General features: G+C 49.3%; 1 protein-coding gene across 1 annotated transcript in view; it reads left to right on the top strand.

Annotated features, from left to right (window-relative positions):
* The window catches only part of KIAA0232, a 74562-nt gene that overhangs the window by 13083 nt on the left and 47453 nt on the right, over positions 1–14026 (top strand). The window contains exon 2 of the mRNA XM_081091814.1: positions 9360–9845. Within this exon, the coding sequence (XP_080947940.1) occupies positions 9618–9845 (228 nt within the window). The 5' untranslated portion in view covers positions 9360–9617. The remainder of the gene's footprint in view (positions 1–9359; positions 9846–14026) is intronic.

Here is a 14026-nt window from a genome sequence, read left to right on the forward strand (position 1 = left end):
GAAGGGCCTTAGTGTAAAAATTCTAACCCCAAGTGTGTCACCTCTGCTGAGTGTCATATTTGGCTGAGTATTTGGGGAATTTTGCATTGCTAACCTGTCTTTAAAGTGTTTATAATTGGGGTTTGAGGACTATGTCTCTTTCAGCGATCTAGGGAGAACTCCACAGATAAGTTGCCGGGAGCCGGTCCATCCTTGCTGTTTCAAGGGACCTGGCATATATGGCATACTGTTCTTAATATGTTTGCTCACCTTCTTGGCACTATGTGTATTAACCAAGGTCACCTCTCTGAGAAAGGTTGTTTCCCCAGGTAGGGATTTTCCCCTGAAGTTAGGGAGGGAATAAAACCCCTCAACTAAGTGCCAGGCGGGTAATTAATCACTTTAACTATGAACAATCATGCTTAAGCTACATAATCTCTACTCCCTGGAATGGAGATAAGAAACGCCCTAACCTTTGTAATAGAGATTGATAGGATTGAATCAACTGGTATAAATACAGATGTAACAAGACAGCAAGACACAGAACTAAGAAGACAGAACCAGGAGGCACAGAACCTACACAGAACGTTCTCTAGAGACAGAAGAACTTCGCTGGAGAAAACATGGCAAAAGATCCTGGACTGAACCTGACTACAGAAATTGGCAAGAGAACCTGACTAGAACCTGGTGACTGAACCTGGCTGGAGAACCTGGACAGTACCTGGCTGGAGAACCTAGCAAGAGACCATTGACATAGAACCTGGCTGGAGATCCTAAACAGAACCTCTCTGGAGATCCAGACCAGAACTTGGCTGGAGATCCTGGCTAGAGATCCTGGCTAGGCTGCTGATCAACTGAACGCTGTCTCCTTGTTATCCCTTCTTCGCCGACTCCGTCCACACCTTTGGGGACCCCTGGACCTGCTGGGGTTGGACCCCAGCATCTGGCGCCTGAACAAGGACCCCTAGGTAAGCCCCACTCTCGGGACAGATTGGACTCCACCGTAGGAAGAGGGTGGATAGTCTTCGCTGACTCCGTCCACACCTTTGGGAACTCCTGGAACAGGATTCCCCTAGGTAAGCCCCCCCCCCCCCCCCAATTGAGAACCCAACACTCGGGACAGATAGGACTCCACCAGGGTACTGCAGACCCCTCTACAGAGGATAAGTAGGGTAAGAAGGTGGATAGTACAGAACTCAGATTGAGAAGATGTGCCATACTGAGTCCAAAGAAAGAAGACTCTGTATTGATACTTAGATTGAGAAGATGTGCCATACTGAGTCCAAAGAAAGAAGACTCTGTATTGATTCTTAGATTGAGAAGATGTGCCATACTGAGTCCAAAGAAAGAAGACTCTGTATTGATCTTTAGATTAAGAAAATGTGCCATACTGAGTCTAAAGAAATAAGACTCTGTATTGATCTTTTAACACATATGCTTGCTAGCAGAGGAATTAAGGTTACTCCCAGTCAGACAGAACGTTTTATACAAGAAGTATGTCCATGCTTTTCTGGGGAAGGAAAGGTAAATGTAAAGGCATGGGAGGAGATAGACCCAAGGAGCCTTATCCTTAACCCCACTGCAGCCTTTCCACCCCGGGAAAGTGCAGGATTGGCAAGCTCTCCCTGGGGTGATAGATCAGGCCTCAGGTAATAGCAGAAAGCGCCAATCCTACTCTTAAAATGGATACAAGAGAGCATTTGGTTTTTTTTTTTTCTTTTTAATGCCTCCTTTTAAAAAATAAAAAAGGGGGAATTTGCCGGGAGCCGGTCCATCCTTGCTGTTTCAAAGGACCCGGCATATATGGCATACTGTTCTTAAAATGTTTGCTCACCTTCTTGGCACTATGTGTTTTAACCAAGGTCTCCTCTCTGAGAAAGGTTGTTTCCCCAGGTAGGGATTTTCCCCTGAAGTTAGGGAGGGAATAAAACCCCTCAACTAAGTGCCAGGCGGGTAATTAATCACTTTAACTATGAACAATCATGCTTAAGCTACATAATCTCTACTCCCTGGAATGGAGATAAGAAACGCCCTAACCTTTGTAATAGAGATTGATAGGATTGAATCAACTGGTATAAATACAGATGTAACAAGACAGCAAGACACAGAACTAAGAAGACAGAACCAGGAGGCACAGAACCTACACAGAACGTTCTCTAGAGACAGAAGAACTTCGCTGGAGAAAACATGGCAAAAGATCCTGGACTGAACCTGACTACAGAAATTGGCAAGAGAACCTGACTAGAACCTGGTGACTGAACCTGGCTGGAGAACCTGGACAGTACCTGGCTGGAGAACCTAGCAAGAGACCATTGACACAGAACCTGGCTGGAGATCCTAAACAGAACCTCTCTGGAGATCCAGACCAGAACTTGGCTGGAGATCCTGGCTAGAGATCCTGGCTAGGCTGCTGATCAACTGAACGCTGTCTCCTTGTTATCCCTTCTTCGCCGACTCCGTCCACACCTTTGGGGACCCCTGGACCTGCTGGGGTTGGACCCCAGCAATAAGTAGTCATATTAACCATGCCCCACTTTGGCTTGAATTGTGGGGGCTTCTCGCACCTTTCCCAAATTCAGAGGTGCCTGAAGGTACACTTAAATTGATAGCATTCCTAAGTTTTTGGCAACTATGCCTGACACCCAGCAAATGCAGGTGCTTCTCATCAGTTTGCTCTCCCCCAACCCCCAGAGGGCGCCCTCCCCTCTAGCCCCCCCAGCACCACACTGCCTTCCTGTGCTGGAGCCACTGGCAGTGGGTGCAGGCCTCTTGAGGGCTCTGCCGTTAGCATCCTGTTGTCATCCATCTGTCTTCTGATCCACTAAAAGCAGGATGTGGTTCTGTGAAGTGGCAACAAACCCAGGATCATCTCCGTGGCTGTAGGCGCCTCCCTGATGCTCAGGTTCCTGCCTCGCCCCGTGCGTGTGACGCCCCGTGCGTGTGGTGTGCGGTAGGTGAGGGGCGTGGGCCCTGCCGTGCAGTGTGGCAGAGGGCAGAGGTAACCACGGAGGACTGAGGCCTGCCTTGGGGGAAAGGGAGAATCTGGAAGTTTCTGAGCCCGTGTAACAGGGACTACTGATTGATTTACTCTCTAGAATAGAACAGTTTATGCAGATTATTTAAAGGAAAGAAAAGAATGTACTTAATGATCTGATTTCTAAAATATATCTTCAGTTTAACTTTTCAGCCCCGGGAAGTTGAGGACTAGGACCTGACATGCTTTATTCACTTTATTAGGTGGGTGCAGGAGAGTTAACAGTCAATTCACATGGTAACAATAACGGAAGGAATTTGTGGTCTCTGTCCTGGCGCCTAGGGCATTTGGTTGTGCCCTGAGGAGTCTGGAAAAAGGAATCCTATTCACCGCTCATCTATAGGGACTTTTATGCAGACATAAAGAACTGCCATTTTTGTAGCCCTGCTAAAGGTTTCTGACATCTAGTAGATCTAGGTCAGCGGTTCTCAACCTGTGGGTCGCGACCCCTTTGCGGGTCGAACGACCCTTTCACAGGGGTCGCCTAAGACCATCGGAAAACACATATATAATTACATATTTTTTTGTGATTAATCACTATGCTTTAATTATGTTCAATGTGTAACAATGAAAATACATCCTGCATATCAGATATTTACATTACGATTCATAACAGTAGCAAAATTACAGTTATGAAGTAGCAATGAAAATAATTTTATGGTTGGGGGTCACCACAACATGAGGAACTGTATTCAAGGGTCGCGGCATCAGGAAGGTTGAGAGCCACTGATCTAGATGAACTGAGCACCTCAGTTATTGTGATGTGATAATCTGCAAAGAAAGTTTAATCTGTGAAAAGCAGTCCAGATTTTTAAACCACAAATAGTAACAGATGAGTTTGTCCCAATTATTCCCCAATTAATTATCTGCAGGTGACCAGGGGTCAGCAATAATGGCCTGTCCCCTGGTACTTAAGCTGAACTGGAACACATGAACACACAGACAGAATTAGTATGCAATCACATAGGGTTTATTTACCTATTCCTAGTGGGTCCTAGGCTCCGGCAAAGGCCACCTGGCGATGCACACCGAAGGACGGATGACGAAGACGGAGACAGACAGGCGGCCGCAGTTGGTTCAGACTCGCACCGCAGAGCAGTCAGTCAGGGGCTCGTCTCACTGAGCGACGTGGAGTCCTCTTATCAGGCCGGAGATGTCGCTGGAGAAGGCCCAGTGCTTATACAGCCGGTAGTAAACAGCTTGTGTCTCATTGGTGGGGGCCCGACGGTGTGCCTTACGCTAGGAGCAGGGCGTTTACACTTTAAGGGCTTAGGGCGTTCACATCAAGATAGTGGGGCGTTCACCTTGTTTACAACATTTTGGAAATCACAGAGTATTGGGGTCTCTACACAGCAAACATTTCACACATTAATCATCTCACACATGAGAGGGGTCTCCTTTTGACCATAACATTATAACAAGTATGAGTCATCGAATAGCTGCCTGTCAAGTAAAAGAACTGAAACAGCGTTACTTTACATAAGCAGGTGTCTCCTTAGTAGTCAGCCCCGTTAAAAGGAGAGGCCGATCCAAACTGTCCGGGAAACTGTCCAGGTGACAGAGAGAGCTCTTCCCTCTTACGGAGTGCCATCGCAGAGCGAAATGCTTGGCCTCTGACGTGGCCTTGGTCAGCCTGTGTGGGCCCCTGGCCTTCGTGCTGAACGCTCTGCTCGGTCTGGCATGTGGACATGCTCATCCCCAGAGGCTCTGCTCTTGGCTTGGCTCTTCTAGAAACAGCCCCTTGTCAGAAAGAGCCTCTCCGAGAAGGTTAAGGAAGCGTGTGTTTATCAGAGATTTGCACGACCTCGGGACAGGGCTCACATCAGCTAGGCAGCAGACCAGGAACTCTCTTCCTCAGACCCTGCTGGTGTCTTCCGTTGTCCATCACCTCTTGTCCCTCCCTTTCCCCTTCCCTTGCTGGAAAGAAGCCTGAACTCTACTTTCTTCAAAGGGATTTGAGAAATAGGTCTTCCAGCTTCTCAGTTGGCGCCTTCTCCATCAGTAAACTTTTCTAAGCCTCAGAGCACAGGGCTCAAGACTTTGGGCAGTAACATGCTTGGTACTTAGGATTCTATGTAGAACCGAGTGCTTTCACCTAGATTTTTATCGTTCTGTCTTGGTTCTTTCTTATCTTTTAAACAGAGAGGTTAACCAGGTCTACTAATACTCTGTGCCTGTAATTTGCTAATTCTGTGAAGACCCACGTCCCGCATGGTTCAGGGTTCGGGCTCTGGAGAAGGGGCCGCGCACAAATGACAGAGACGAGACAAGAAATAATAATTTGGAAATTGGGGGGCCAGGCGGGAGACCAGTGCAAGAGGAAGGACTCCGCCTGTGCTCAGGCATCGCCATCCTTTTATTCAGTTTGGGATCCACCTATAACCCTTAGGCAATTCCAGTAACAGACAGACTATCTTATCAGTAAGGATTTACATGACTGTCTGATGGGGAAGTTGCTTCAGCTATCATTGTCTCCACTAAACAGTGGGTGCATAGCTCTGACCTTTGCCAGGGCTCAAGGGTCACCAGCCTTCCGGGGTCCTTGTCCACACCTCTCTGCTAGAGAAGACAATAGGCGGCTTCCCACAAATTCCTGTTACTATCAAGTAGTAGTGTTATCTGTAAGAACAATTACACATTTTAATGGCCGCTGGAGAATATACAATAATCAGTTGATTTCTGATAACCTAGCTAGTGAAAATGGAATTTCTTAATGTTTATGCAGTTCTGTTTGCATAGAAAGTACTTATGTCCCACACTAGTTTTATTTATGACATTATCTTGAAAAGAAGCCTTGTTCATTTCCTAGGACTTGATACACTTCTAGGTGGGGCTGGGGCTGTGGGTCTGATTGCCATTCCAGATGCCTAGGCTAAACAGGTGTCCATGGTCGGCTTTCAGCACTTGGTCCTATCTTCTTCTTTTTTTTAAAAAAAAAATACATTTTATTGATTTTTTACAGAGAGGAAGGAAGAGGGATAGAGAATTAGGAACATCGATGAGAGAGAAACATCAACCAGCTGCCTCCTGCACACCCCCTACTGGGAATGTGCCCGCAACCCAGGTACATGCCCTTGACCGCAATCGAACCTGGGACCTTTCAGTCCACAGGCTGACGCTCTACCCACTGAGCCAAACCGGCTAGGGCTTGGTCCTATCTTCTGTGATAGTTTCAGTTTAGGTTGTAGAGTCTCTGTGATTTTCTTTTCTGGCTATAGATTGGCTCTGAGTCAGGCTACCTTCCAAAGAGAATAAGCAGTACCTTGGTTCCAAATTAATGTGCTGAGATCAGAAAATAACCGGCGAGGATTGCGTGTAACTACCTTGTCCTGTGTGTGCAGCTCTGGTTTGCCTGGCAAATATTATTTAGGATCTTGGTGAGAAGTAGTAGAATCTTAGTATTTCAAGCATTTGCTTTCCAAGTTCTCTTTTCTATGTTCTTCTATTTATATTTTATGTCTTTTACCTTTATGCTTCAAAGGCTTTTCTTTGTGCAAAAATTCTGAGGACACCCAAATTGAAGAGTTATGAAAAGGTAATACATACCCTTGCATACTGAGCACTTCAGCAAGTTCGTTGGGAAATTGATGGTGAGACAGTGCCATTTAAAATACCGAATGAAAGGCATGACCTGCAGGAGTACCTTACTAGATCAGAGGGAGGCAGGTTTCAGGGGAAAGAAGTACAAGTCGGTTCCCTAAGGATGAAGACCGAAGCCCACCCACCTAGGGTGGCAAACAGAAGGAGGTTTTCCTAAACCCCAAGGGTCGTCATGCAGGTCGCATGCCCAGTGCCTGGGGCACACGAGCCTCCAGTACCTGTGTGTGGGGGAAGGAGTTGAGTCGTCGGTGCCGGCCCCCCCGCCCCCCCAGTATTAGAAATACTGTTTTATTTCCCAGAATTTATCCCCCCCTTTAGATGAGGAAGGATTTAGTTTGACTTAGTTTTGATCACCTGCCAGGGCCTCAGCCTTCCGCTGACTGGTGCATGGAATATGTCACAGTGCGGCCCTAGAGAACGTGAGCCTCAGCGTGAAGGAGCCCAGGCAGGAGGCAGCTGGGGAACGTGTGGGTGGAGGGCGTGGGAAGCAGAGGGTGATGGGAGAGCCGCGTGGCCTCGGCTGTCAGAGGAGCTCCCTAGAGGAGGGGGGCAGGCGGCGACCCCGCTGCTATTGGGTCTGAACGTGTTAGCAGTTTTCATGCCTTCGAAACCTTTCTGGACATATTACTCCAGCCTTTGTGTGGATCAGTGTTTCTTTCGCAGTGTTGAGTTCACCTGTGCTCCATGTCCATCGAAGGTGGCCAGGGTGCTGGCTGCGGCAGTGTGACCTGCAGAGTTGTTTCCGGTCACGGAAGCAGTCCTTAGAGCTCTGACACCTGCCCTGTCCTTCCCTCTTCTCTCCACAGCGGTGGGCATAGGTGAGAGCGTGTGTCCCACCCCTGGAGGAAGGGCGGCCGGGAAACTGGCTTGCCTGGGGAGCTGTGAGTGGCTCACTTCCGGGGGAAGCGTCAGGACTCCAGCGCACGCTTTGGACAGATCTTGTTCTCTGGCTCCTGGGCTGGCAGGGTTCAAAGTTGGGGCCGTGCTGCCATCTTGTCTCCCGGGGTGATTGCACTGAGTGGTCACACCGAGCATCCTGCCAACCCAGGACGATGTAGCATGAGCAGGATAAAGGCCTTTGCGTTAAGCAAGCTACTGCGATTTGGGGGTGGTTTGTTTCTGCAGCATAACCTACCCTGTTTTGACTAAATAACTTTTCCATATTTTGTCCTCTGGCCCTTGTCCTGGTTATTCTGAATTTTCTTCTTACTTTGCAGTAAGCTTCAGCTGTGCTTGCTGTTCTGCACAGTCTGACTTCGTCATAGACCCTTCCGTGATTACACTCTGTGATGAAACTTGACCTGTTGAAATTTGAGCCCTGTCAGACATAAGGGTAGATGTTTCCCAATTCCCCGAACAGTTCCTTTGGGCACATGGTTAGCTCAGCGTAGCGGTGGCGAGCATCCCAGCTCTGGGAGTAAAGGGAGCGTGTGGAGCAGCCACAGGCACAGGAGGGGTGGGAACTCTACTGAAAAGGCTAAGGACTCTGCTCAGCCGCTAGGCAATGGCTGGAGAGGCAGAGCCCGCGTTGGCGAGTGCGGGAATGGGCAGCGTCGGAACCGACAGTGACGAGGCAGCGCAGCTGGGCCTTGCGCCACGCTGGAGCCCGGCTGCTGAGCACTTGAACTGTGGCGAGTGTGCCCAAGGAGCTGGCTTTTCACTTAATCACTAGCACCACGTGACTTGTGGTTGCCATGTTAGTGCCATGAGAACAGCATTGGGAAGACCTAATGCTAGGTGAAAAAAGCAGAATGTAAAATATTATTATTCTACATGTTGAAATAATAAAATTTAAGTTCTATACAAAGGAAAAAACAATAATACACCAAAATACTAACAGTGTTAGGGTGGGGAAATTACGTGTATCCTTTTTAAAATATGTATATTTTTTTATTGATTTCAGAGAAGGAGAGAGAGATGGAAACATCAGTGATGAGAGAATCACTGGGATCGAGCCTGCAATCCAGGCATGTGCCCTGATCAGGAATTGAACTGTGACCTGCCGATTCCTGGGTTGATGCTCAGCCACTGAGCCAAGCCAGCGGGGCAGGTGCCTGATCCTGTGGATTTTAACCCACATTTTATATTTGGGCCAGAGAGCCTGAGGTATAAATACCGTTTGCTATCTGGTTCTCTTTGATTAGTTGTGATGTCACACAAGTAAATTGAGAAAACCTCCCACAAATAATCTGTATGTGCCATGTCAGAGAGAGATTACACTTTATAAAAATGATGCTGGCCAGGCTCACTTTAGTTTTTATGAAATAAGTGACAAGCAAATCCAAATTCTTTAGCCATACAAAATAATGGGTTATTTGTGGTAAACTTTAAATTTAAAGGACTAATTCTTTTTACCAGTATTTCAGTGACGTTACTATTCAGCTGCTCGGTTCTTGGTATACTTAAAAATGACTAGTGATTTGTTACCAGGTGAATTCTTTCAGCATTGCATATGAACAGAATTTGACTAGTTCTTGAAATAGCAAAATAAGAATGAGTCTAATGGAGCACAAGCACAAGAATATAAATTTGAGTTTTCCTTTCTTTTAAAAGAGATGAAAAATTTTAAAGTTTATAATGTCGTTTAGCTTAAATGTCAAAGGTTATAGTAACAAAAAAATCAGTGTTCTAAGATACCAAAAGTATTTCAATAAAGAGGAACAGTTCATTTGGATATTTTCAAAAGATCAGTAACTTCATTTCTATCTCTATATAACGCCTACCTTTCTCTCTCTCGTTCTTGTAGGTTCTGCCGCAGACTCACATTCGGCCTCCATGGGGAATTAGGAGAGCAGCCCACCTGCTTGTGTGCTGCCGGGATGCTGCCGCCCTGGCTCTGCCTGCAGAGGGGAGTTCTGGGCTAGACGCTGATGCCAGCAAGACCCATGCTCACCCTCCAGGCCCCGCCTCTCTCCCCGCTCCCGGAGTGAAACCCCTCCGACACCAACAGCACGTCAGCCACGGAAAATGCTTTGCATCCTAAGGAAGCCTGCCACCTGAATTCATGCGCCCTGTCTGTGCAGTTGTGGATGGTGTACCACCTGAAAGCCCCTCTGGCTCTGACCCAGGCCCCGTATCTGTCTCTGAAATGTCTCTGCTGCATGCTCTGGGTCCAGTGCAGACCTGGCTGGGACAGGAGCTGGAGAAATGTGGCATCGATGCCATGATCTACACGCGGTATGTCCTCAGTCTCCTGCTGCATGACAGCTATGACTACGACCTGCAGGAACAGGTACGTGCCTCTGTGAGTGTCGTATGGAAATCCATGGCGGTTTGCACCCTGGTATTTCTCTTCAAAGGGCGCTAGTATACTCTGGAGCGGGTGTGACTGGCGTGGCCCTGGACTTCAGCCTGGACCCTAGTCCGACGACTTGCAGCCTCTGAGGGCCTGCTCCAGTGTGGCTGCAGCTCGTCCGGACATGTCAGTCACTGCCTCAGTCATCTGCCTCGCTCTCCACAGTGTGGGCCGCGCTTTACCTGCAAGAATGGTGTGTGGCTGCTTATCCATCCAGGTGTGGTCCCAGGTCAGCGGACCTAGTTTGCTAAAGCACATGACTTTGCCATAGTCCCTGTGTTTCACCTGGCGAATTGGCCGTTACCACATATTGTTTGACGTAAGTGCTGAGCTTAAAGTGAGGAAGCAACCAAATCCAGGTTCTTGAGAAAAAACTCATCAGTCTCAGTTTCCCGGGGGAGCTCCTGAGAGGGCAGTCGGCCCAGAGGGAGTTGGAGTCACCACCAGCAGGCACGGGCTCTGGGTGACTTCTACGTACACATGTCACACAAAACACAGTGGTTGGTGGGCAGTTTCTGTTGTTTTAAACCATGTTATTAACACAGAAGAGCCTCAGTCCCTCAGACACAGGGTTTCAGTTGCTTGACCTGTGTCCCTGCTGGGCTCCTCACCCTTCCCAGCTGGACACACCACATTTGCCGGTGCCTGCTGCCTTGGCTGGGAAGAATTAGGTCAAACAGTTTCCAGGGGATTGACTTATAACTTAATTAGAGGCCCGGAGCACAAATTCGTGCACGGGTAGGGTCCGGCTGGCCCCACCCCCAATCGGGGAGCGGGGGATGGCCGGCCAGGGGGAGGGGCCGTGCATGGTTGGCAGGTTGAACTCCTGTCAAACTTCTGGCCAAGGGGACAATTTGCATATTACCCTTTTATTATAGGATAATGAGAAATGTGTTATTTTGGTCAAAATTTTATATAAGGATACCAGAGTTCTATAATTTTCCATTATCTTTCCAGTAAATGTAAAATATACTTCAAAGTAAAATGTTAAATCTGTAAACATGGAAAAATTTTTATTTCCAGAAATGAGGAGGCTATTTCTCTTAACTCAGAAATCATGTACTCTTGGAATTACCCTATATAATAAAACCCTAATATGCAAATCAACCGAATGGCAGAATGACCGGTCGCTATGGTGTGCACTGACCACCAGGGAGCAGACACTCAACACAGGAGCTGCCCCCTGATGGTCAATGTGCTCCACAGGGGGAGCGCTGCTCAGCCAGAAGCTGGGCTTATAGCTGGTGAGTGCAGCGGCAGTGGCGGGAGCCTCTCCCACCTCTGTGCAGGCGGGTGGTAAGGCATGAGGGGTCCCAGACTGCAAGAGGGATGTCTGTCTGCCAGCTTAGGCCCAATACCCAGGGGGATCGGGCCTAAGCCAGCAGGTGGACATCCCCCAAGAGGTCCCAGATTGCAAAAGGGCGCAGGCCAGGCTGCACCCCTTCCCCCTCTCCCAGTGAATGAATTTTATGCACCGGGCCTCTAGTGTATTAATATTAGTCTAAAATCCTATCTAATAAAAGAGAAACATGCCAATTAGCGTACGACTGCTACCCTTCCCATTGGCTAATCAGGGCGATATGCAAATTAACTGCCAGCCAAGATGGTGGCCAGCAGCCAGGCAGCTTAAAGCGAACATGAGGCTTGCTTGCTTCAGTGACGGAGGACTCCTACATTCCCCGCCTGCCGCTGCCGGCCTCTGAACTTGCAGTTTGAAACATTGTAACAAATATAGAAGCTAAACAAAACCCCAGAAACCCGCTTTCAGCCGGCCGGCCAGGATCTCAGAGCTGGAGTTGATACTGTGTCTCGATTACAGAACCCAAACAAACCAGATACCTGCTTTCAGCAGCAGAGGCCTCAGAGCTGGAGCCAGAGCTAAAGCTGGCCCAGAATTAAAAAAAAAAAAAAAAAGGAGCGGTTGGGAGCTTCAGTCACCCGCCAGCCTGAAAACAGCCCTCAGCCTCTCACCCAGACTGGCCAGGCACCCCAGTGGGGACCCCCACCCTGAAGGGTATGTGACCAGCTGCAAACAGCCATCATCCCCTTATCCAGGCTGGCCAGGCACCCCAGTGGCGACCCCCACCCTGAAGGGTGTGTGACCAGCTGCAAACAGCCATCATCCCCTCATCCAGGCTGGCCAGGCACCCCAGTGGGGACCCCCACCCTGATCCAGGACACCCTTCAGGGCAAACCAGCCAGCCCCCACCCATGCACCAGGCCTCTGTCCTATATAGTAAAAGGGTAATATGCCTCCCAGCACCGGGATCAGCGGAGCCACAAGGCCTCCCGGCACAGGGATCAGCATGACAGGGGGCAGCGCCCAAACCCCCTGATCACCCTGTGGCTGTGTGTGTGTGACAGGGGGCGGGGCCACAACTTCCCTATCCGCCCTGCTCTGTTCGTGACAGGGGAAGGCGCCCCAACCCCCTGATTGGCCCTGCTCTGTGCGTGACAGGGGGCAGTGCCCCAACCCCCTGATTGGCCCTGCTCTGTGCGTGACAGGGTGTGGCGCTCCAACCTCCCCATCCACCCTGCCTTGAGTGTGACAGGGGGCGGTGCCCCAACCCCCCAATCGGCCGTACCCTGAGCTTGACTGAGGGTGGCATCGCAACCTCCCAATCCACCCTGCTCTGTGCATGACGGGGCGGCGCCCCAACTCCCCAATCGGCCCTGCTCTGAGCCCAACCAGGGGCTGCATCTAGGGATTGGGCCTGCCCTCTGCCACCCGGGAGCAGGCCTAAGCCAGCAGGGCGTTATCTCCCGAGGGGTCCCAGACTGCGAGAGGGCACAGGCCGGGCTGAGGGACCCCTTCCTTCCCCCCCACCCCGAGTGCACAAATTTTTGTGCACCGGGCCTCTAGTATTTAATAAATAGCCAGTAAATTTGTTAGCACAAAGTATTTATGTACTAGGTGCTATAGGACATCAAAAAGGGCATAAAACATAGGCCTACTTTTAAGATTATAGTTGAACACATCTCTGATGAGATGTGTCTGAGTCCTCCAGTTTTCTTAGTGGGGGCTTGACATCAGAGGTCAGCGCTGCTCTCGGTGCCTGGCTGTGTTTGCTCCTCCCTCCAGGGTTCTGGTTCGTCTTTAAGAAATAGGACATTCTGGAGTTACAAGGGGAACCCACAGGGAAGTAAAAGACCCCTAAACACCTCTTCAACTTAGCCCAGGGCCAGAGTGCCAGGTCCCATGCTGATGGGGAAGGTCAAATGCAAGTGATCCTTGTTTTAATTAGAGATGACCTAAGAGGCAGTCAACACCTCCATTACTTTGCCATGACTGAAGGGGATGATGTGCTCATTGTTTCTCCAAAAAGAGAGGTCGAGGAGCCAAGGGAAATCTCTAGCAGGAGGATGAGAAGGGAAGGGCCTTAGCTCACCTGTGATTCAGACCCAGCTACCAATCATGTTCACCAACTATTGTGGACAAGGAAGGGTGCCACCTTTCCTGGTCTCGGTCAGGCTTCGGGGGCCGAGACCCTCAGCTGGCGGTCGATGACTCCACTTTTGTTTGTTTTGTTTTTGTTTTAAAATATGTTTTTATTGATTTTAGAGGAGAGGGATAGAGACAGAGAAACATCAGTTGGCTGCCTCTTGCCTGCCCCCACTGGGGATTGAGCCACAGCCTGGACATGTGCCTCAACTGGGTTCAGGGTTGACGCTCAGGCACTGAGACACACCGGCCACGCAGGTGACTCCACTTTTGGGTGCTCCTTTCATCACATCTTCCGCCACCCACACACCCAGTTCTTGAATTAGTTGAACCTGAACTTGAAAATGGCCGATTTTAAGGCCATTACTTCAACTACTGGCCTCACCTGCCCTGTTAATCTATTGTTTTTCCCATCTTAGTTAAACCCTCAAAGAGCTCCTGAGTTTTGAGAAACAGACTTTGAACATGACTTTGGTCTCAGCCGCCCAGGATGGTTAGGTAGGAAGTGAGGCTGATCGGACGGGATCCTGGTGAGGGCTGAGTAACTAAGGCAAACCTCTGAGCAGGGCTGCAAGTCCAGTGGCGGTGGCTGATGACTGTAATTCTAGAGAACAGCCGCCTTCTGCTGTGCCACAGTAGCTTTACCTCCGCACATTCTTTTTTCTTTTCCTTTTCT

Source organism: Myotis nattereri (genome assembly GCF_964212035.1).
Source record: "Myotis nattereri genome assembly, chromosome: 1".
Taxonomy (NCBI): Eukaryota; Metazoa; Chordata; class Mammalia; order Chiroptera; family Vespertilionidae; genus Myotis; species Myotis nattereri.